At 46.3% G+C, this 24,451-nt stretch overlaps 2 protein-coding genes across 2 annotated transcripts in view; both read right to left on the reverse strand.

Annotated features, from left to right (window-relative positions):
- The window catches only part of LOC141270520 (uncharacterized), an 85,854-nt gene extending 77,043 nt beyond the window's left edge, over positions 1–8,811 (reverse strand). Inside the window, exon 1 of the mRNA XM_073680548.1 lies at positions 8,749–8,811. The gene's annotated coding sequence lies outside the window, so the exon portion shown is untranslated. The remainder of the gene's footprint in view (positions 1–8,748) is intronic.
- The window catches only part of LOC141270538 (uncharacterized), a 62,750-nt gene that overhangs the window by 8,820 nt on the left and 29,479 nt on the right, over positions 1–24,451 (reverse strand). Inside the window, exons 2-6 of the mRNA XM_073680587.1 lie at positions 7,697–7,842; positions 7,388–7,567; positions 7,182–7,305; positions 6,986–7,098; positions 6,712–6,802 (exon numbers count right to left, since the gene is read on the reverse strand). Of these exons, the coding sequence (XP_073536688.1) occupies positions 6,712–6,802; positions 6,986–7,098; positions 7,182–7,305; positions 7,388–7,567; positions 7,697–7,774 (586 nt within the window). The 5' untranslated portion in view covers positions 7,775–7,842. The remainder of the gene's footprint in view (positions 1–6,711; positions 6,803–6,985; positions 7,099–7,181; positions 7,306–7,387; positions 7,568–7,696; positions 7,843–24,451) is intronic.

Below are 24,451 nucleotides of genomic sequence, written 5' to 3' on the forward strand. Positions count from 1 at the left end.
ACATGCTAAAATAGTTTGTGGCACTACAAGTTCCAGCAGATCCGGCAGCAAAATGGCATCACTGTGAGGTCAGACCGCATCTCTGCTCACTGATTTATGAGAACGGACATTATTGTCCAAATTCTCCGATCAGTGCAGGGACTGTTGACGTTGCCTAGCACCAGCCTCTGAGCGGTGCTAGGCAACAATGATAGCTGGATCTAAATGTTTCAGGCAATTTAATTTGCCTAAATATTGAAATCGCTGTGAGTGACTGTTCAAATCACAGCGATACTAGTTGTGGGTGGGGGGATGGGTGAGACGGCAAAACCCTGTTAAAATAAAAAAAGCTTATACTCGCCTCACGTGGCAGCGCCGTTCCAGCGGTGTCGGCACTCACATTCCCGGGGCTCTGGTGTGGTTCTGACACCTGAGCCCGGCGCCCAATCAGAGCTTGTGTCACTGTCCCCGCCTGCATACGGTTAAGAAATTAACAGGAAGTGAGAGCTGCGGGTGGCCGCTCATGTCGGGGAGCGTCGGACTCGTGTCAGAACAACCGCACCAAAGCCCTGGGCAAGTGCCGACACCGCTGAAACGGCACCAGCATGGGAGGGGAGTATACGTTTTTTTTATTTTATGAACATACTGTGACAAAGTCACTTACAGAATACTGGAGGGGAGATCTGTTTCACTGAGGATATTCGCTTCAGTAATGTGAAAGATTGACGTTTGTCTCCTGCATGGTATGTGCAGAGAGGGTTAAGCAGCTGTATTTAAAAGGGCATGTTTTATAGGTGAATGGCTAAAAGTGCGAGCGGGATGCCATCCACCATATATCCACCCCAGGGAGAGCTCTGGGCTTTAAACACCAGCTTTGAGACTCAGGTGTGGTTCAGTATCTGGAGAGACTTGCTCCAGTGAGGAGTTTGCATGTGTTGTGCTGAACCATGTGTGGCAAATTCTGAGTGGCCGGACGCAGGCCAATATACGGACTTTGCTGCATCTTTGTATTTTGTTTTGCCGTTATGCCGAAATAGCTGTGTTTACCTTATGGACTCCAGGTTGGTTTGTGACGTTTTATTAAACCAACCCAAAATTTGAAGAGATAACGTTCCGTTGTCTACCTCCGTATTGTAAGCCGCTTTACCACAATACACATATACACACAGTATGTACATTTTACATGTTAAGAGTTTCGTTGCTTTGCTGAAATGTGTTTCAAATCATTTTTGGGTACCAAATGTTATTTTAGAGAGTACTAGGAATGTCTCCTCTGTTGCAGAGAGAGAACTTATAAGGCCTAGGTTTCATATTGAACAAAGATTTTGTGTGCATACACCGATTCAGTAAAAAAATAAAAAAAGAGAGACTGACAGTGAAATTAAAAAACAGCCCCATGGATCACTAAAAAAAAATACACAAATATTACTTAAATATCTGAATGGGAATTTTTTTTTACAACGCTTTAACCTCTTTACCCCCCAAGGCTGCTTGCACCTTAATGACCAGGCCAATTTTTACAATTCTGACCAGTGTCACTTGATGAGGTAATAACTCTGGAACGCTTCAATGGGTCCCACTGATTCTGAGGTTGTTTTTTCGTGACATATTGTACTTCATGATAGTGGTAAAATTTATTTGATATGTCTGGCGTTTATTTGTGACAAAGTCGGAAAATTAGCGAAAATTTTGAACATTTCAAAATTATCAAACTTTGAATTTTTATGCCCTTAAATCAGAGACATATGTCACGCAAAATAGTTAATAAATAAAATTTCCCATATGTCTACTTTACATAACCATAATTGTGGAACCAAAATTTTTTTTTGTTAGGAAGTTATAAAGGTTGACGATTTCTAATTTTTCCAACAAAATTTACAAAACAATTTTTTTTTAGGCACCACATCACATCTGAAGTCACTTTGAGGGGCCTTTATGACAAAGAATACCCAACAGTGACACTATTCAAAACCACATTCAAGAAGTTTATTAATCCTTCAGGTGCTTCACAGGAATTTTTGGAATGTGGAAGAAAACAATGAACATTTAACTTTTTTTTGACAAAAAAATTACTTTAGACCCAATTTTCGCAAGGGTAACAGGAGAAATTGGACCCCAAAAGTTGTTGTTGTGCAATTTCTCCTAAGTACGCCGATACCCCATATGTGGGGGAAAACTACTGTTTGGGCATATGTGAGGGAAAACTACTGTTTGGGCACACGTCAGGGCTCAGAAGGGAAGGAGTGACATTTTGGAAAGCAGACGTTGATGGAATGGTCTGCGGGCGTCATGTCACGTCCAGAGCCCCTGATGTGCCTAAACAGTGGAAATGCCTAACAAGTGCCCCCTTTTTGGAAACTAGACTCCCCAATGAATTTATCTAGATGTGTGGTAAGCACCTTGAACCCCTAGGTGCTTCACAGAAAATTCTAACATTGACTTGTGAAAATAAATTAAAAAAAAAAAAACATAAACACATTATTTCCACAAAAATGTTATTTTAGCCAAATTTTTTTTATTTTCACAAGGGTAACAGGACTCCAAAATGTGTTGTGCAATTTCTCCTGAGCACACAGATACCCCCATATGTGGTCAAAACCTACTTTTGAGGCAAAGTTCATGTTTTGCTGGGCTGGTTTGACGGTGCCATGTCACATTGGCAGAGCCTCTAAGGTGTCAGAACAGCAGAACCCCCCATAAGAGAGCACATTTTACAAACTACACCTCTAAATTCATCTAGGGGTGCAGCGAGCATGTTGACACCACATGTGCCTCACAGAATTTTACACCATTTTTACACTGGGGCGGTGAAGAAAGAATAATTCCATTTTTACCATCAAGGTTTTGTTTTAGCCCCAGATTTTATATTTTCACTCTGGGAAATGGTTAAAAATGGCATCAAAATTTGTCCCACAATTTTTGCTGAATGTAGAAATACCCCATATGTGGCTGTACAGTACTGCTTAGCCACATGGCGGAGGGACTGAGCTCTATTTGCCTCCTGGAACGCAGATTTTCCAAGAACAGTATGCGGACTCCATATACAGAGACCTTAAGTGCTTAAAGAGCAGAATCCCCCCTCAATTGACTCCATTTTGGAAATTATACCCCAGGTGTGGTGAGGATTTTAAGTACATGGGAGTTTTCCAGAAACAAGCAGCAGTGGATGCTGCTGAATGAAAATTGAAAACTGCCGTTGTAGTGACCAGGACGTTAAGCCCAGCTCGTGCTTCTGGAGACATGCACCCGTAAATTAGGGGGGCTCTCATCGCTACAGAAATGGCAAACATGTGGATGCTAACTGCGATTTAGGCACACTGTGGGGTTCAAAAGGGAGGTGGGCATTTGTATTTGGGAGCACAGAATTTGCTGAATTTCTTTGTGCTACTAGTAACGTGGAAGCCCCTTATATTTCCGTTAACAGATGACGGACCTGAGTGAGGACTTGCTTTTTTTTGTGGACTGAGTCAAAGCTTTTATTGTGAATCAAAATGTTATGTTAAATGTTCCCATTTATCCTGTGCTCTACGCTGAGCACTGATATTGGGGTTTCCATTTAAATCTCCGAGTGACTTAATTCAGATGAAATCCCCAAGGGATCAATTCACTATAATGAGGCAGCAGAATTAGGCCTCTTTCACACGTCGGTGTGTGTGGTGACAGTTTCCACACGTACCAGAGACACATACACACGCAGACCCATTTAAATGAATGGGTTTGTGCACATGTAAGTGTGTTGATATGTCTGTCTTTTTCGTGCTGCACGGGCCGCAAAACGTCCCACACTGATGACACATGGATGACATCTGTAACGGCGCGCTGCGATCAGAGCGATCAAGGGATAATGTTGAGAGTAGTGTTCTGCTCCTGCTGTGTCCTTGTGTAAAAATAAGAATAAAATAAAAAAAATCCTATTCACCCGCACGAAGATGTCTTCCGCTGTAATCCACGTGACTGCTCATGCAGAGGAGGCGGGGAGAATGACTTGCTCCAGAGAGCGAGCCAGCTCCAGAGCTGCGCTGAGCTCAGTGAGTGACAGGACACTGCTCGCTGAATGGAGCTCCGGGGCCCGCTCGCTTTACAGCGTACAGGGTTACAGCGGCGACATCTTCAGACAAGCAAGTATACATTTTTTTTATTTTATTCTCATTTTAACACCAGGACACAGCGGGAGCAGAATACTACTCTCAACATTGTCCCCTGCTCGCGCTGATCACAGTGCCAGCAGGGGATAATGATGAGGGCAGCATTCAGCACCCAGCGCTTGGGAACAGTGCTAACTGTATCGCTGATTCCCAGGTGCCGGTACATGTGCTACTGTTGCGGCACACGGTTGCCACACGTATGCCACACAGGTGCACACAGACATGGATATCTCCATTACCGCAAATATCAGAACTTGTGAAACCGGCCTTACTCTGGAGTCCATCAGGCCTCCGTTTAGCGGTGTCCTTTTTTTTCAGAGGTTCACAAAACTGTGGCCAACGGAACTTTTATGCACACTTAATAAAAAGACTGACACTGTGGAATCACAGGACAGACCGCGTCTACAATGCATCCATCTGCCTCATTACAGGGAATCTTCCGCCAGGGGTTCCATCTGAATCATGTATTTCAGAGATTTACACGGAAACCCCGATGTAAGCGCTCCGCGCAGAGTGATTGTGTGCTGAGCCTTACTGCGATCTTTGGCAGTCAGAATGAAAAAATCAGCAGCAGGTGAAGAATTGGTTTTATTTATCTTTTTACGCCATTCCTTGTACGGCATAAATTATTAGATGAATTTATTTTTCGGGTCGGTGCGATTACAGCGATGCCAGATTTAAATAATTTTTTTATGTTTGGAAGCTGTTACACACAAAAAGATGCCTTTTTTGCAAAAACTACTTTTTGCATCACCATATTTTGAGAGCTATAATTTTTCCATGTTTCGTCCGACAGTATCATGCGATGGCTTGTTTTTTGCAGTTGATGTTTTTATTGGTACCATTTTCGGGCACGTGACATTTTTTGATCGCTTTCTATTCCGATTTTTTGGAGACAGAATAAACAAAAAACAACAATTCAGAAATAGTTTTTTGGGGGATTATTTTTATGCCATTCCGCATGTGGTGAAATTGATAAGGCAGCTTTATTCTTCTGGTCAGTACGGTTACAGCAATACTACATTTATATAGTTTTCTTTTATGTTTTGGAGCTTTTACACAATAAAAACTACTTTATAGAAAAAATTATTTTTTTTGCATCGCTTTATTCTGAAAGCTATAACTTTTTATTTTTCGGCTGATGGAGCTGTATGGTGGCTTGTTTTTTGTGAGACAAGATGACGTTTTCAGCGGTATTATTTTTATTTACATTCGTCTTTTTGATCGCATTTTATTCTACTTTTTGTTCGGCGGTATGATAAAGCATTGTTTTTTAGTTCTTTTTCATGGAGTTCAGTAACGGGGTTAAAAGGGAACTGTTTTATAGGTCTGTTCGTTCCGGATGCGGCAATACAAAATATGTGAACATTTATTGTTTATTGTTATTTTTTTTTTTTTTTTTTTACTTGGTCCCACTATGGGACTTTCACTTTCTGCAGCCTGATCACAGTTATAAGGCATAGCAATGCAGGATCATTGCTAAGCCTTAAAACTGTCAGTGCTGCAGACACAAGTTAGTGCCTGGTGATCCATCATGACGACATTGGGGCAACATGGCAACAATTGGGCCCCGCGATGACGTTGCGGGGGCGCTGATCCAAGGGTAGAGGGGCTTTCTTCCATCTGCCTGCTCGCTAAATACTGTGATCGCAGCATTTAGGGGGTTAAAGTGCTGGGAGAGCCGGTTGTAAGCTGTCAGAATCAACAGACATCTGGTGGAGATAGCACATGAGCACAGTCCCTGTGCGCAGGCAATCGCCATGACGTATCCATACGTCCAAGGTTGGTAAGTACCAGGTCACCTGGACATATGGATACGTCTAAGGTCGTAAAGAGGTTTAACCGCATACACGAAAAAACTTGAAAATGTGCCTGGTCAGGTACAGGGCATAAATGATCTGCAAATTGGTTCAACATTAATTTTTATTATGAGACCTCCTTTATGGCGTAAGGCTAGAAATGTGGTTTAAAATGATAATGCTTTTGCACTACTGCCATTCTTTGGAGGTCTCATGTGACCATGTTGCTATTAAATAATTTTTCTCATTTTTCCTAAACTGTTTTTCTATCCTAAAGAAAACTTTACCTGTTTTCATTTGTGCGGCAAAAGTTTGTTTCAAGATTTCTATATCAGTATGTTGGAGAATGCGGGCTTATCTAGAAGCCTCATTCAGAAATCTGTTTTCATGTCCATGTTCTATCCATGTTTTTCACACATGATGCTGTTTATATATTTTTGACCCAAGTAATGAATCAAAATCACCCACACAGGTCTATGGGTTTGTCAAAATGGAGATCTTTTGTGTGGAATCTGGGTGCAGTCAGTTTTAATCATTGTACTGATAAAATATTGATGGTACAAATGGACACTGATAAAACGGAGATAAAAATTGATCCTTTTTTGTTGTTTTTCTCCTGATGTTTGAGAAAAAATGCACATCTGAATGAGGCCTTAACTGGACAGGAGTATCCTTAGGATACACTAAGTGGGCACAAGCGCAATTTCTTACAAGTCTCTTATTCCTTCTACTTGTGGGTACTAATGAGAAAAATTTAACCTTTTCTGCATTTAGTGGTTACTACTCACCTAGATCATTATCTGTAGGAATCTCCTCTTTACACCACTTATCACCCCTCACATATGTCTCTGTAGTATTAATATGGGTCAGATCTTCATCCTGAAACAAATATTGTACAAGTCACAGACAGATGGAGAAGTCACATCTATGATCAGCTCTAATCCTGCCATCTCCACCGTTCTCATTACACAAGTATAAAACATATAATACTGGTGGATAAAACAAGACGGAGCACAAGACCTTCACAGCCGTCTGCACATCATAGGGGAGATCTCATCATACCTTCTCTCCATCTACCTGATGATCCTGAGGAACATAGGAATCTTCTTGTTCACAGTCCTGTGGAAGAAGAGGATGTGGACATCTCTCTGGTGTTATCCCCTTACTGGATAGATCTGGAGGAAACACATACAGGGACTGAATTCATTCTTTACATACAGATAATTATAGGCCATGTGTATTTAGTCCTGTCTATTACCTGGTGATGTGAGGGGCTGGGGAAGCTCCTTCATGATGCCCTTGTACAGATCTTTGTGTTCTTCTAAATACTCCCATTCTTCCATGGAGAAATAGACTGCGATATCCTGACACCTTATAGGAACCTGACACATACAATGATACCGTCATCCCCCGATCCCTTCATAGCATTACTGTATAATGTCCCAGCATTCCCAGCAGTGTCACCTCTCCAGTCAGCAGCTCAATCATCGTGTAGGTGAGTTCTAGGATCTTCTGGCCATTGATGTCCTCATGTATCAGGGGGTGAGGTGGAGGCCCCATGATTGGGCTCAGGGGTCTTCCCCATCCCTCAGACACAGAATCCTGACAGCACTCACTCGAGGTCTTCTTCACTACTGTGTAATCCTGGTTATGGAGAGATACATTAATAAATCTCACTACAGACATTTCCAGAGTCCTCACCTCTCCAGTTTTGTCCATCTGTTATTCCCATAGATAAGAATGATGTAATGTGACGTCATCAGAATCTCTCACCTCTCCAGTAAGCCGGAAGAGGATCTCTAGGGTGAGGTGTAATATCCTCTCCACCATCTTGTCCCTGTCCCTATCCATCCTTGACGGGTCAATCAGGAAAATTCTCTTATAAAGAAGATCTCCACTGAGATATATATTGTAAGGACCTGAATTGGAAGAAGAGGAACAGGTCATATCATCCCCTATGTGGAGGTTAGCCGAACAGGACTAACTGTATAACATGCATCACTGATGCTTCATATGGAATCATGCCTTTAAGAGCAATAATGTGCTACCTTACCAAGTATCAGATAAATATTATATAAATGGTAATGAAGAGCTTACTGCTTCCCGTGCCTTCATGTAACTGTACATTACGGTGCTGAGGCAGATCACACACCATGACCTAATATTAATCCCGATGATCGCTCTGGAAAAGCTTCTAAGCCTTTGCGCTCACCGTGATTAAGATGTCAAACTGGACATCTTAAAATACTGTTGACCGAGAGCCCAAAGTAACAGCCGTGATCAGAGCTAAGAGGTTCATCAGCTGAGATCGGACTTAGGAGACGACACAGAAGGAGGAGCTGTCTCTATCGCCCCATCTTAGCAACAACATGGAAGAATGGGCAGCCGTGGGCCGAACAAAGTTACAATAGTATGGTTCAGCTCCAATGAACCCACTTGGAAAACATCAGCCAGGATAGAAGGTAGAAAGCATCAAATCCAGGGTGTTTCCATCAGCAAAAAAGTGTTTATTCAGCCATTATAGAAAAATACAACGTTTCAACCTATTTCAGGTCTTTATCAATTATTTGAAAAAGACCTGTAATAGGTTAAAACATTGTATTTTTCTATAATGGCTGAATAAACTATTTTCTGGAATTATATGTCCCAAAAATGCTTCTATTATGCCGTACTGCTCCCACCGCAGATACCGGCCCCTCACACATCTCCATCACAGGGAAAGGAAAACGTTCTGTCACCTGGAACGTGACGACACAAAGAACACCATGCTGAAGAGGTTAATAATATGGATGACAAGCACCCAGTAACAGGGGGTCTCCACATACCTCCACCTGCAGAGCCGCCACCACATATATGGCTGTTCTGTGCGCACAGGACCTGTGATGAGGTCACAGGAGGGGAGGAGTCAGGGGTCACATGATCAGGGGCCTCAGTGGATGCAGGACTCTGCTGTGCTGGTTGTCATGGTGCTGGATGAGGGGAAGTTTATGTGTGGGGTCAGGAGGGGTTTACAGTGTGGATGTAGCAGAGCCGTGTGTGTACGAGGTGTACGGAGCAGAGCCGTGTGTGTACGAGGCGTACGGAGCGGAGCCGCGCGTGTACGAGGTGTACGGAGCGGAGCCGCGCGTGTACGAGGTGTACGGAGCAGAGCCGGGTGTGTACGAGGTGTACGGAGCAGAGCCGTGTGTGTACGAGGTGTACGGAGCGGAGCCGCGTGTGTACGAGGTGTACGGAGCGGAGCCGCGTGTGTACGAGGTGTACGGAGCAGAGCCGCTTGTGTACGAGGTGTACGGAGCGGAGCCGCTTGTGTACGAGGTGTACGGAGCAGAGCCGCGTGTGTACGAGGTGTACGGAGCAGAGCCGCGCGTGTACGAGGTGTACGGAGCAGAGCCGCGCGTGTACGAGGTGTACGGAGCAGAGCCGCGTGTGTACGAGGTGTACGGAGCGGAGCCGCGTGTGTACGAGGCGTACGGAGCGGAGCTGCGCGTGTACGAGGCGTACGGAGCGGAGCCGCATGTATATACGTCAGGTATGGAGCAAAGAAGTGTGTGTACGGAACGGAGCCTCGTGTGTATGACGTGTACGGAGCGGAGCCATGTGTGTACTACTTGTACAGGGCAGAGCCATGTGGATATGACAGGAGCGGAGCCGTCTGTGTACGACATCTGTACAGAGCCGTGTGTGTACCGAGTGGAAGTTTGTGTGTGTACTACGTGTACGGTGCGGGGGTGTGTGTGTGCGGAGCAGTGTGTGTACGATGTGTAAGGAGCAGAGCCGCATGTATGTACGGAGCAGAGCCGCGTGTGTACGAGATGTACGGAGCGGAGCCGTGTGTGTACGAGGTGTACAGAGCAGAGCCGCGCGTGTACGAGGCGTACGGAGCGGAGCCGCGGGTGTACGAGGTGTACGGAGTGGAGCCGCATGTATATACGTCAGGTATGGAGCAAAGAAGTGTGTGTACGGAACGGAGCCTCGTGTGTATGACGTGTACGGAGCGGAGCCGTGTGTACTACTTGTACAGGGCAGAGCCATGTGGATATGACAGGAGCGGAGCCGTCTGTGTACGACATCTGTACAGAGCCGTGTGTGTACCGAGTGGAAGTTTGTGTGTGTACTACGTGTACGGTGCGGAGGTGTGTGTGTGCGGAGCAGTGTGTGTACGATGTGTAAGGAGCAGAGCCGCATGTATGTACAGAGCATAGGTGCGTTTGTACGGAGCAGAGCCGTGTGAGTACGAAGTGTACGGAGCAGAGCCTTGTGTGTATGACGTGATGATGACACCCCGTCAATCTGATCACTAGTGTGGGGGTGAATTATTATTAATTATGCCAGACTGTTTGTTGATCCTTGTTATGTACTGTTCCTTTGTTCAGTAGGTCAAGGGACGTGAGCCACTGTTTCATGTGAGTCTGTCCGTTGAATCTTGTATGTTAATTTGTGAAATGCCTGCTAGTTACTTATTGCCTCAGCCCACTGCGATGTACTAATCTGCACAATTTGGAGGACAAATAGTCCTAAATTACTTACCTGTAACGGGATTTCTCGGAGCACCACGAGAGAGGGTCTGCCCACCAAGGACAGGAAAGCTACAGGCTTAAAAGGGCGGTACCCTTCTCTGCCTCAGTTGGATTACAGAGCATGACAGGACCGCCAGGTTAATAAAATACAACAAACAACCACACGACTCCTATTACGCGTGAGACTATAATTTAATAAAAAGGGAGTGCTCCCACAAATGAGAAGGGAGGGAATATAAGGGTGCTGTCATGGTCTCCGAGAAATCCCATTACCAGTAAGTAACTTGGGACTTTATCGGTCGACCATGACAGCACCACAAGAGAATTAGAGATGAAAGTATGGTAGTCTCCATACTAAATAAGGAATGAGTCACTGACTGTGGTGGCTCCTCCCCGGGCCGTGGCAATTGGTGACCCCCCTTCGCTGCCCCTTACTGACAAGTGATCCTGAAGCCCCCGGAAGGATCCAATGAAGCGAAAGGGGATGCTACAAGCCGTCCCATGGATATATAAACACCGGGACATCCCACGTTACTTCCTTTCTTTGCTGGTCCCAGAGTGGAATAATGCAAGGTGTCAGTCACACATTACCTAGATGACTTCCTATTCGTCGGACCAAAAGACTCAAATCAATGCCAATCATTACTTAAGGAATTCACAAACATCGCTCGACGGTTCGGAGTCCCATTATGCCCTACAAAAACCATAGGCGCCACAACAAAGCTATCGTTTTTAGGCATCGAAATCGACACCACAGCAGGGTTGTTCCGCCTCCCAACGGAAAAAATACAAAAAACATTACACCAGATCGAGGGATGTTGCGCGGCACGGAAAGTAACTCTAAAGCAGATGCAAGTGTTACTCGGCCTCCTAGTGTTTGCGAGCCGGGTGATGCCAGTCAGAAGGGTTTTTTCTCGTCGTTTATCCCTTGTAACAAAACGTGCATTAAAACAGTCATAGAATCAGGATCACCAGGCAGCTTCGGGCGGACTTAGAGGTGTGGAAAAACTTCTTACAATCATTCAATGGTCACACGTTATTTATGTCAGCAGAACAGTCCAACATTGAACTAAGCTTTTTCACCGGGGCAGCAGAAGCGGGCGGATATGCAGCGATACTAAATAACCAGTGGTGCACAGGTTTATGGCCTCCATATTGGTCTGAACAAGGGTTAACAAAAAAACAGACACTCCTGGAACTCTTCCCAATAGTGGTAACAATAGAAATATGGGGCACGTTCCTAGCTAACAAAAATATACGCTTCATAACAAATAACACCAGCCTAGCGCACTGCATTAATAAGATGGCATCATCGTCTCTCCCAGTGCTAGGCCTATTGCGCCGGCTAGCATTCCTGTGCCTAAAACACAATATATGGGTTCACACGAGCTACAATATTGAAGAGTCTAATGCTGCTGCTAACGCTTTATCACAATTCAATTGGCAGGTTTTCAGAGAGCTCCTCCCCAACGCCCACCCATCGGGCACCAGTTGCCCACCCTCCCTATGGGACATAGTGGCGAACAGCTGATGCCATTAATCAGAGCATCAGTCGCCCCGTCAACGTGGAAGGCATACAGTAAGGCATGGGAAGAATGGACATGATTAGTAGCAGGCAGACGGGTCGACCTATGTGAACAAGCCAGACTAGATGTAACCATAGAATTTCTCCACCAACTAATGATGAGGGGCATATCAGGGGCGTCAGCACAGCGGTGACTAACTGGAGTGGCATTTCACTTTCAATTACTGAATTGGGGAGATGTGACAAAAAGATTCATCATCAGGCAAGCCTTAAAGGGTGGAAAAGAGGTCAGCCAAGTCAGGAGTGCAGACGTCCCGTGTCAATAAAACTGCTGTCAGAAATCATATCCCTAACACCAGTAACATGCCACTCACAATTTGAAGCAACACTACTGTCTACTGCATTTGCGATCGCCTTCATCGGGGCGCTACGCATAATTGAATTAGTCCCTTGATCCAAAATCACCACCAGTGGAGGCTTATTACACCAGGACATAGTCATAGCCAATAATGCAATACGCATACGCAAATCCAAAACGGACCCAGCGGGCAGGGGCACTTGGGTGCTTTTACAACCCACTAACAGTACACTGTGTCCGGTAACAATAGTAAAAACATATACAGCCATCAAGCCACAAAGTAATTTCTTCCTATCACACATTGACTTAACTGCATTATCAAGATACCAGTTCCAAGCTATATTTAATAAATGCCTAACATCAGCAGGGTACCACCCCAAAGATTACGGGACACACTCATTCCGCATAGGCGCGGCCACGGAAGCAGCTAGAGCAGGACTGTCAGAAAAGGAAGTGCAGAGGATAGGGAGATGGCGATCCACATGTTTCGCGAGATACATAAGACCAGACTTGTTATCCTAACGTGGTTTGTTTCTTTTACAGGTGACGTTAAGCCAACAGTGTGGGTGATAGGCCACTCGTATATATATTGGGCAGAAAAAAGGGCGAAAGTCCGCCCAGGCGGGAGAAATATAGGGTTTCATAACACATATTTCAACTGGAGAGGTATTAGAGGATGTGATGGCCACAGGTACTAATGGAGGTAATCGACATAGGCAGAAAAGCATCAGGTCCGGTCATCTTAGTTATACACGCCGGGGGAAATGACCTCGGTCATTACAAAAGTGCAGAACTAATGGCAATAATGAAGCTAGACTGAGCGCTTCAGAGCATTTTTTAGTAAACTAACTATAGTATGGTCGGAGATGGTGCCGAGAGCTGTATGGAGAGGTGCGAGAGACATCACGGCCATCGAACGGACAAGGAGGCTAATAAATATTCGGATGGCAAAATTTGTAAATGAAAGAGGTGGTGTAGTGATAAGACATCGAGAGCTGGAAGGAGATAAAACAGGCCTGCTAAGGCCCGATGGTGTTCATTTAACGGATATTGGACTAGACATATTCCTGTCAGGACTCCAGGACGGAGTGGAACAAGCGTTAATGATGATGATGGGTGGGGGTCGGAGTCCTTCCTATGAGTATGCAGGATCCTCCGTGGCCTGGAAATAGAAAGGACATGTTGGAAAGTTATTCTTGTTGGCCAACTTGCCGGTGTGGAGACACAGGGCATGCTGCAACAACCGGAATTATTTATGGAAATAAAATGCCTTTCTAATGGAATGAGTTAAAGTGTTAATAAAGCTGTGACCGATCCTCACCCATCCAGTTGTAAGAGTTACATTATTGTATTATTAAGGAAGGGGTGGCGGTAGGGGGGCTGGTCGTCTGGGTTTGGTTGGGGGTCCCCACAGTCATCTAGGGAAGTGCCACAGCCTGAACCACTCTTCTCCCAAAGGTGAGGTCAGCCGATATACCCATATCTAACCTATAGTGTCTATAGAAAGTAGAGGGAGAGGACCAGGTAGCATCCTTACATACGTCTTCTATCGAGACACCTGTCTTCTCAGCCCAGGAGGTCGCCACAGCCCGAGTGGAATGAGCCTTCAACCTTTCTGGCACTTCCTCGCCGCTAGATGTATACACTAGAGAAATGGCCTCCCTAATCCATCTAGCTATGGTGGACTTTCTGACTTTAGACCCTTTCCTAGAACCTTGGTAAGATATAAACAAGGAGCTATCTTTCCTAAAGTCTTTGGTAACTGAAAGGTACCTAACCACACACCTTCTCACATCTAACGTATGTAATTCCGCCTACTTCTGATTACTTGGATTGAGACAAAAGGAGGGTAGGATGACTTCCTGCAGTCTGTGGAAGCGAGTTGCTTTAGGGAGATAGGCAGGATCTGGCCTAAAAATCACTCTGTCGTCCAGGATTTGTGTGAATGGCGAGGCTATAGACAGGGCCTGAAAGTCACTAATCCTCCTGGCCGAGGTTAAAGCTAAGCTGTCTTAAGGGAGAGGGTCTTAAGAGTTGCTGACTCTATTGGCTCAAACAGCGAGCTAGTCAAGGCCGTTAGAACTAAATTTAGATCCCACGGGACCAAGCTGGTTTTAACAATGGGCCTGGACCTAAAAGCTGCCTTAATAAATCGAGAAACCCTGTAGTTACCCGCTAGATCGCAGCTATACAGGGCGCCCAGGGCAGATACCTGATCATTTAGGGTGCTTGTGGATAACCCTAGCTCAAGACCCTTTTGTAGAAATTCCAGGATTTTTCCTATTGGTGCTCCCTCGTCAACCCTAAACCTGAGAAGGATAAAAAAAAATTCCAAGTTCTCGCATAAATCTGGGTTGTAGCTGGTTTTCTGCTATGCATCAGGGTGGTTACTAGCTTTTGGGAAAAAACTTTTTGTTTTAGCAGTGTCCTTTCAAGTTCCATTTCGTCAAGTGGAGGCCCGCTGCTTGAGGATAGAATATAGGACCCTGGAAGAGGAGATCCGGAATCTCGAGAAGGACCAAAGGGACGGCGATGGACATGCTCCTCAGGCATGAGAACCAGGGTCTCTTGGGCCAGAAGGGTGCGATCAATAGAACCCTCGCCTTGTCTTCCCTGATATTTCTTATGACCCTGGGAAGCAGTGACAACGGGTGTAAGGCATATGCCAGGCTGAAGTTCCAAGGTACCAGGAGAGCGTCTCTGGGATTTAGAGAACAGAAGATTCTTGTCTTCCGATTTAGTTTTGTGGCAAATAGGTCTACCACCGGAGACCCCCATCTTCAGCCTATTTGGGTATATATCTCCTGATTTAGTTCCCATTCCCCTTGCATCAGATGATAGCGGCTTAGGTAATCCGCTCTGGAGTTTTCTCTTCCCCTTATATGGAGGGCCGTCAAGGAAAGGAGATGACTTTCTGCAATTTGAAAGAGATGATCTGTCACTCTCATCAGCGATCTTGACTGTGTACCCCCCTGGTGGTTCACATAGGCTAACCTAACTCGTTTATCAGAGAAAACGTTTACATTTTGACCTTGGAGCGAAACTAAGAAATTATTCACTGCCTTATTCACTGCCAGAAGTTCTTTTGCATTGGAGGAAAGATTCTTTTCATTATCTGACCAGATTCCCTGAACTACCATATCCCCTAGATGGGTTCCCCACCCTCTGGGACTAGCGTCTGTGGTAATTGTTCTAGTAACCTTAGGTACCCAGGGAACCCCCTTGGAGAGGTTTGCCTCATCCTGCCACCACCGTAAGGATCTTACTGACCGAGGCGACAAAGACAACTTTCCTTCTAAGTGCCCTTTAAGAGAAACTTCATTATGCAACACATCCCACTACAGAACCGTGGAATGGTATTGTACCCATAGAACTCCAGGGAAGCACAATGTCAGGGTACCTAACAGGCACATGACCGGATTGGTTATGGCTTTCTTCACTTGGCTCTTAATTCTTTGTATTTTAGCTTCCAGGAGGTAACATTTTTGAGTTATTATAACTCAAGCATAATCCCTAAAAATTGCTGAACTCTCGAGGGTACTAATCTGGATTTTTCTAAATGCAGTACCCAGACCAGATTATTAAGGATGGACATTACCTCCTTTAGTTGTTGTTCACATTGGTAGGCTGAATTTCCTACCACTAAAAAATTGTCCAGATAAGGGATAATTAAAATATCACGTTCCCGGAAATGAGTCATGACTTCCGCCACTACTTTACTAAACACCCGAGGGGCTATAGCAAGACCAAACAGCAGGGCCCTCAATTGGAAATGTTTTATTTTTCCGTCCATAACTATGGCCACCCTCTCTGATATTCTTCATGTATAGGTAACATGATAATATGCGTCTTTCAAATCCAAAACTACCATGTAATATCCAGAAAAAAGTAATTTTATTGTTGAACTAATGGACTCCATTTTAAATGTGGGAACATTCAAGAACCTATTTAGGGCTTTTAGGTTAAAGGGGTATTCCCATCTCCAAGATCCTATCAGAATATGTAGTAGGTATAATAATAATAAGCAAATACTTCCAATTAGAAATGTATAGCTTTTCTGATGTCTCTTTCCTCATGTGCAGGCATTGCAGGACCTTATGTATCCATGGTTACGACCACTACCAATTAGCAAACTAACTCACTATATCAGTGGTCATAACCATGGATACCTCAATGCCTGCACATGAGGGAAGAGACATAGCGAATCAAAAAAACTATACTATATTTCTAATTGGAGGGATTTGCTAATATTATTATAATTACACCTACTACATATTGGGACAGGATCTTGGAGATGGGAATACCCCTTTAATGGTAGTTCTAAAGGAACCATCAGGTTTAGAAACCAGGAAGAGGAGAAAGTAGAACCCCAACCCTCTTTATGAGGCTGGGACCTCCACCAGGACTCCCTCCTGAACTAAACTCAGCACCTCCTTTTGTAGGGCCAGTTGCTCTGACTTGGAGGAATGGATCGGGGTCAAGATGAATCTGTCGTGAGGGATCACCTGGAACTCGAACCTCAGACCCGAACCTATCAGATCAAGAATCCAGTTACTGGCTGAAATATTTGTCAAGGCAGGTAAGAAGACCAACAGCCTCACCCTTACCTGGGCTATGAGTCATTGACTCGGCTTCCGGGGTCCCTGGAAAGACGAACCGAACAGAAGCCTTCTACATTTCGGCCTGCGAGCCTCCCATTTGTCTTGATCTTTTTGCGATCTTTTATGGACAAATCTTCTTTTGCTAAATGAACGTCTATAGGTAGACATGGATAGGTTAGGGAATCCCTTCTTCACATCGCTTGCTATGTCCAAAATTTCACCCAGAGGCGGCCCAAAGAGATGTTCTCCCTCGCACGGAATAGAGCACAGTCTCGTTCTGGCCTGGATATCACCCGGCCAACACTTAAGCCATAAAGCTCTATGGGCCGCATTGGACAGGGCGGCCGATCTCGCTGCCAACATGACAGAATCTGCAGAGTTGTCCGCTAGGAAAGCTGCAGCTCCCTGCATGAGTGGGATGCTGGATAGTACTTCTTTCCTGGGCGTTTTATCTTTAAGATGGGACTCAAGCTGTTCCAGCCATATCATCAGAGACCTGGCCGTACAAGTTGCTGCAACCACCGGCTTTAAGGCTTCTGCTGTTGTTTCCAGGTCCCTTTAAGAAAGGTATCAGCTTTTCTGTCCAAAGAGTCATTAAGAGCTCCCATATCATCACAGGTAAGAGATGATTTTCTAGATGATTTCGTTATTGCCACATCAAGTCTTGGGGCTTTTTCCCAAGAGGATGAGGCTGAGTCCTCAAAGGGGTATTTCCTTTTAAAGGAGCGGTCTTTCCCACTCCTTACACATCAGTCCCTGAACCTTATCATGAACCGGAAAACATCTTCTATTCCTTTGTTCTAGGCCCCTAAACATGACGTCTTGGACAGATTCGTCTGGTCAAGTGTCCATAATACCCATAGTTGAGCGCACTGCTTTAACTAGACCATCAATTTCATTTAATGGGAAACAATGTCGCCCAGCCCCACTATCTGAGGACGAGGTTGAGGAGGAAGAGCCGTCAGATTGCTCCTCAAAGTCCGATGGGAGGGAGACATCAGAGACTGGGGGGAATCTCACAAGCAGTAACTTCCTTCCTCTTTCCTTTTTTAGAGAGGGCCTTGCTGATCTCTGACTTGACCAAGGTTTTTAACTCGGATGCAAAACTAGGGGTCTGATCTGCCAAAGTCTGGTTGATACAGGGCAGACACTGCCTATTTTGGTATGAGTCCGCTAATAGGGCTTTACACAACGCACATTCCTTGTGCCTAGATTTGGTAATGCACTTCTTCCCTAGTAAAAAAAAATAGACAAGAAGGGACAACGTATTACCAAGTGAACTTTCACGAAAATCACTTACCCATATGGCTCAAAGGGCTGGTACCGGTTTGGAGGAAGGACCTGTCTCAGCCGGGAGATCGTCCCTGGAGGCTGCAGTTTCGTCCATCCTACTGGAGTTGCCATGACTGGACCTGCTCACAGATCCTCGCCTTTCTGAGCTCTGGTTGCCTCCGCTCACCCGAAGGCGCAGTTCCTCCTGGGGCTTCCCAAGCAGCCGCTGTGATGGTGATGGAGGCAGCTGCTGTTGCTGCTCACTCTCTGTCTCCATTTGAAATATGGGTCAGAAGTAGATGGGAAGCTCAGAGCCGTGGTGCCGGAAGAATTTTATAGGTGCACCAGCCTCCATTTTTAAAAAAAAAAATAATTGCCTCTGAGCAAATCCCCCCCCCCCCTTTTTTGATAACCGGTGCGCTGCCCAGCAGGCACATCACCTGATGTGGTATATGCTAAAAATCCGCGCTCCCCCGGTGTCCAGGTTGCACGTGACCAGCACTTCCGGGTCCAGTCACGTGACCGCTGGGGGCATGTACTGCGTCATCATGCCGCGCCATCAACTCCCTGCAGAGTCCTAAAGCGCGTGGTAGCCTAACCATGGAGAGGAGACCCGGAAGCAGCCTGTCATGATGCCGGAGCTGCCGAACCCCAGACAGGGGCGCCGCTCAACGGCTCGTCCACCGACTACGGTGCCAGCCCCCTTGGGCGCACCGTAGTCAGAATCCTAAGCCAGCCAGGATGGTCAGCAGGAATCTTTGACAGGTAAACCTGCTACAGGTTCCCCATCAAGGACAGGAAACCAACCGAGGCGGAGAGGGGTGCCGCCCTTTTTAAGCCTGTAGGTTTCCTGTCCTTTGTGGGCGGACCCTCTCTCGTGGTAGACCCATAAATGCAGGCTAATTGAACAATGAGGGATTACCTCCCCCCGCCATCTCCCAATCCTGTGAAAATGCTCTGAATGAGAGCTGTGGAATATAAAAGGGGGCTGCCTCTATCTCCAGGGAGCCTCTACAGGACATCAGCCAAAGGAACCATGGCTCCAGCTGGTGGAATACAGATCTGCTCCACTGCTCATCACTGAACCCACAAAGACATTTGTCCCAACCTTGGTTCTCCAGTCAGGTCACCTGGCCACATACCTCACTGTGCTCGGTCAGCTACCTAAGCTTGCCACTACCTCCTATCGGTGCTTGCGAAATGCAGGGTACTACTGGTTGGGGTAGTTGCCCCTATGTTGCCCGAAGTCGCAGAGGCTCTAATCCCCGGTGAGCAAGCAGAAGGGTGAGACTTTGTCATTTGCACCATCCTGTGTACTTGCTGGGACTGTACTATATGTTGTTGCCAGTTGTAGCTGGAAACATGCTCTACGGTCATGGTATCCGTCGTCTGGGGGAGCATAAGCTGTGACTGCAGACTATACTGGCGGGAGATACAAAACCGTGGGCCAATCAAAAGTTGGGAGACAAGTGGGTATTTCCTGGTACGGGGGCAGTGGAACTACCGGTGGCAGATCTTGTGGACTAGGGGCATCTCATTGTGGCCATCTGCCCAGAGTTGATGTAATACCGTGGATGGAAGAAATAAAAATAATTGCATCGTTAACCTGCCTAGGTGATTAATACAACCCACAACATCAGATCCTCACAGCGCCCATTTTCGCAAGTCAGCTACAGCTGTCGTCACTCTGGGAGTGCTGCAGCAGAGCTTGCAAGTGCCAGCCACCAACTGGAGTGCGATGTGACCACGCTCTGGAACTCCATATTACATATGTTGGCAAGGCTTTGTTAGCAGCAGAAGGCAGTAGTTGAATACCAGCTACAACATGCTTGTCGGTATTCCTGTCTGTCTCCACACATAACAACCAATAAGTGGGCATGGATGTCTGACATCTGTGAGGTTCTCCAAAACTTTGAGGAATCAAGCAAGATGTTGAGCAGCAATAATCAGCATAACCATACCGCTTCTGTGTCAACTCAAACGCTTGCTGTTTACAATTAATGAGGAAGCTTTGCACGTGGACCATGTGGAGCTAGAGGAAGAAAGTACACAGGATGATACTACCCAGCCTCATCTCATGTTTTCAGCGCAGATTGGATGAGAATAAAGGTGGAGGAGGAGGAACAGGAGATATTTTGAGGGTACTATCCACACCAACTTCATCCCGTCTGTTCAGCGTGGATGGGCTGAAAAGGAGATGGAGCATCGTCATCCTGGTGGGGACAGGGAAGTCTTGCATGTTGGGAGTCTGGCACACATGGCTGATGTTATGTTGAACTGACTTCCTGTAACCCTCACGTTATACGCATTTTAGCAAACACTGATTACTGTTACAGCAGCGTCGGCGCCTCTGCATGAGTTCCCTTCCTCCCGCCTGCAGGGACGCCGGCATGTTAACTTACCTGTCTGCACTCCCCCGGCATCTGCTTCCTCCCAGGACCTGTGCACGGCATGCAGGTCTCCTGGGAGTGTGATTGGTGCCCATGCGCTCCTTGCCTCTTAAAGGGCCAGCGCATGAGCTACTAAAAACGTCCCCAGGAAATAACTGGGAGGCATTTATTAAGTAAAGCATCCTGCCCTGTTGGGAGGTGCCTTAGCAACTTTAGTCAGTGTATATCCTGCTAGCTAATTGTAAGGTCCCCGTACACGTGAGCTCTGATCCTGTCCACCCAGTCTGCAGCTGTTCGTCCATCCTGCTGAACTTATACTTGTATCCATACGCCCATGCCTAGTCCTGCTCCTGATCCGCCTGAATCTGCACCTGCTTACCAGCATCCACTATCCCATACCTGTGGCAGTCCTGTGTTCCTGTACCTATCCTGCCTGTGCCCAATTTCTCATCTGCCTACCAGCCGTATCCCTCCTGTTTATCCAGTTCCTGGCCTGTCCTACTTCCCTGCTCCATTGGGGGTCAGCCGCCATGGCTCTGGGGTCCATTCTGGAGTAGCACCTGGCATCCATCTAGAGCCAAGTCTAACCCCACCATCAGGGACTCTAGTGAAGAGTCAGGTGTTTGCCTTGTTGTGCCCCTCTAGGCTCTCCCCGAACCATGGCACAGTGGTTCCACAACCATATGCTTAACAATGACTGGTTGTTCACCCTTCTCGACCCATGCTACAAGGAGAAGTTTGCATCTCATCTGCTTTGCAGAGAGGGCTAGTAAAATGGTGCAATAGTAGAAGGTCCTAGTCGAACAATGGTCATAGATTCTTGGACAACCAAGAGACACACACCAGTTCCAACAAAGGCAGGGGAACACTATCAAAGGTCTGGGACAGTTTCATTATACACTCCCAGTCCCCTGGCCCTGATGTATGGGGTAGTCTGACAAGGAGGGAAAAGTTTTTTAAGATGGTAAAGGAGTACCTAGCTGACCGTACCAGCGTCCTCTGTGATTCCTCTGTGCCGAACAACTATTGGGTATTCAAGTTGGACACGTGGCATGAACTGTCCATCTACCTCAGGGATCTCAAACATGCATCCTGGGAGCCACATGCGGCCCCTGAGGCTGTTTTGCGGCCCTTGGGCCCCTAACACAATCGCGTCTAACGAGCCGGAGGATAAATGTGTGTCCAAGGATGCTGATGCCAGCATCCCTGCGTGACCGCACATGACGTCATTGCTAAGCTTCCCGGCTGTGGAGGAGGAGGAAGAGGACACACAGTTCCCAGAGGGAGCAAGGTCAGGTGAGAAGAATTTTTTGTGTGTGTGTGTAGTGTGTGTGTAGAGAGAAACAGAATGGGGGACATTGTTACAAGAAGGGGACAAGGATGGGAACATTACTATGTGATGGGACTCAGGGTCCTAAACAGAAAGGTATAGTCCCCAAGCAAGGTGAGGATCACCGCTGGGTTCTAAAGAGAGGAATAATGAAAAGCCTAGGGAGATGTTTGTAAGGCCAAACTCAGCGACCTTCTGCAGATGGACACCGTATGACTGTCTGTGAACCCTGACACACCCGTGACAGTACCCCCCCCCATTACGAGTGGTCTCCGGACACTCGGGACCAGGTTTATCTGGATGATAGGCATGGAATGATGAACCATCCTAAGGGCATTCACCTCTGATGCTGAAACCCACATTCTCTCCTCTGGACCGTAACCCCTCCAGTGCATCAAGTATTGAAGGGAAAGATGCTGAAGAGAATCCACAATCTTCGATATTTGGAACTCTAAATTGCCATCAACCATGATTGAGGCGGCGGCGGCAAGGGGGAGGACTCAAGAGGTACCACATACTACTTGTGCAGAGACCTGTGAAACACATTGTGGATCCTAAGAGCCTGAGGTAACTCCAGACAAAACGCTGCTGGGTTAATGACGGCGGTTATTTTATAGGGACCAATAAATGTAGGTCCTAGCTTCCATGAAGGAACATTCAACTTGATATTCCTAGTAGACATTCACACAAAGTCATTCACACTCAGGTCTGGACCTGGCGAGCATCTCCTGTCAGCCATATGTTTGTATCTGTCCCCCATGAGTTTCAAATTATTCTGAACCACCTGCCACACAGAAGTGAACGACGAAGCAAAACACTCCTCCTCAGGAACTCCCGAAGCCCCTCCACCACTAAAAGTACCAAACTGCGGATGAAAACCATGTGCACCAAAAAAAAGTGACCCGCCAGTAGACTCTTTGTTACGATTGTTTATAGCGAACTCGGCCAACGGTAAGTAAGGTGCCCAATCCTCCTGGTTCTCAGAGACAAAACACCTGAGGTAAGTTTCCAAATTTTGATTTATGCGCTCAGTTTGTCCATTCGACTGAGGATGGAAGGCAGAAGAAAAAGACAACCTCACCCCCAGTAGAGTACAAAAAGCTTTCCAGAATTTAAAAACGAACTGGTTCCCCTGATCTGACACCATATTGGAAGGAACCCCGTGAAGCTTCACAATCTCATTAATGAATACCTGAGCAAGAGTCTTGGCATTCGGAAGAGCTGGTAAAGCGATGAAATGTACCATCTTATTGAACCTATTCACAACCACCAAAACCACAGTCTTGCCTGCAGATGCCGGTAGGTCAGTAATAAAATCCATTGACAACTGTGTCTATGGTCTACTAGGAATAGGCAGCGGCAAAAGAGAACCAGACGGACGAGTATGCGGAGGTCCACAGTTGCCAGGCTGACCAGCAAGTACAGAGTTGTGTTGTTCCATAATTACTTTACGGCGCATATTAGATGGCACAAAAACCTCCCCGAAGGACAGGAGACAGGGGCGTCCCCCTGAGCCTCCAACACCTCCCCTTTGAGGTCAGGGCACAAGGCCGAAATGACCACTCCCTCCTGGAAAATAGGGGCAGGGTTTTCACAGTCACTACCACCAGGGAAGCTGCGGGACTATGCATCAGCCTTGAGGTTTTTAACCCCTGGACGGAAAGTGACAACAAAATTGAATTTAGTAAAAAAAAACAAAGACCATCTAGCCTGCCTAGGGTTGAGACGCTTAGCAGACTGGAGATATGACAGGTTCTTATGGTCCGTGATAACAGTAACAGGATGGACTGCTCCGGATCCATCCGAAAACCCGATGGTGACAACAAGTACCCCAAAAATTGCACCTCATGGACAGCGAAAACACATTTCTCCAGTTTGGCATAAAGTTTGTTATCTCTTAAAATCTGTAGTACCTGTTTAACATGACCCTGATGTGTCTGTAAATCAGGTGAGTAAATCAAAATATCATACAAATAGACCAGCACAAACCTGCCCACTAAATAGTGGAAAATATAGTTTACAAAATGCTTGAAAACCGCAGATGCATTGGTGAGACCAAAAGGCTTAACCAGACTTTCGAAATGCTCCTCAGGGTTATTGAAAGCTGTTTTCCATTCATCCCCTTCCCTGATTCTATCCAGATTGTAGGTGTGGCGCCCCTGAGGGTTCGACCGCCACAGGGATGCTGCACTTCTCTAATGGAGTGTAGTGTTCCTCCTCTGAGGTAAGAACAGTGCGATGGTCAGGACCCCACCTCCACATCCAACACCACACTTCTCCACCAGAGGGGGCTAGAAGGCACTAGGTGCTGCCCCTACTGACACTCGGGAGACTGGGGAACCAAGAGATAGGGGAACCAGTTAGTGGGTGAGGGTGGAGGATTCATATTTTAGTGACACTGTAAATTTCATATTTAATACACAGTCATCTTGGTTCTTGGTTCTTTGGACTGTCTTTTGATCGTGACCTCCCTCCCTGAGCGTGGATCCTGTGTGGACCTGCAGAGGATGGAGGCACGGCCCTCGTACCCTGGCC

This window comes from Phyllobates terribilis, unplaced genomic scaffold, assembly GCF_046119375.1.
Source record: "Phyllobates terribilis strain yellow unplaced genomic scaffold, ASM4611937v1 Scaffold_5__5_contigs__length_657084704, whole genome shotgun sequence".
NCBI classification, from domain to species: domain Eukaryota; kingdom Metazoa; phylum Chordata; class Amphibia; order Anura; family Dendrobatidae; genus Phyllobates; species Phyllobates terribilis.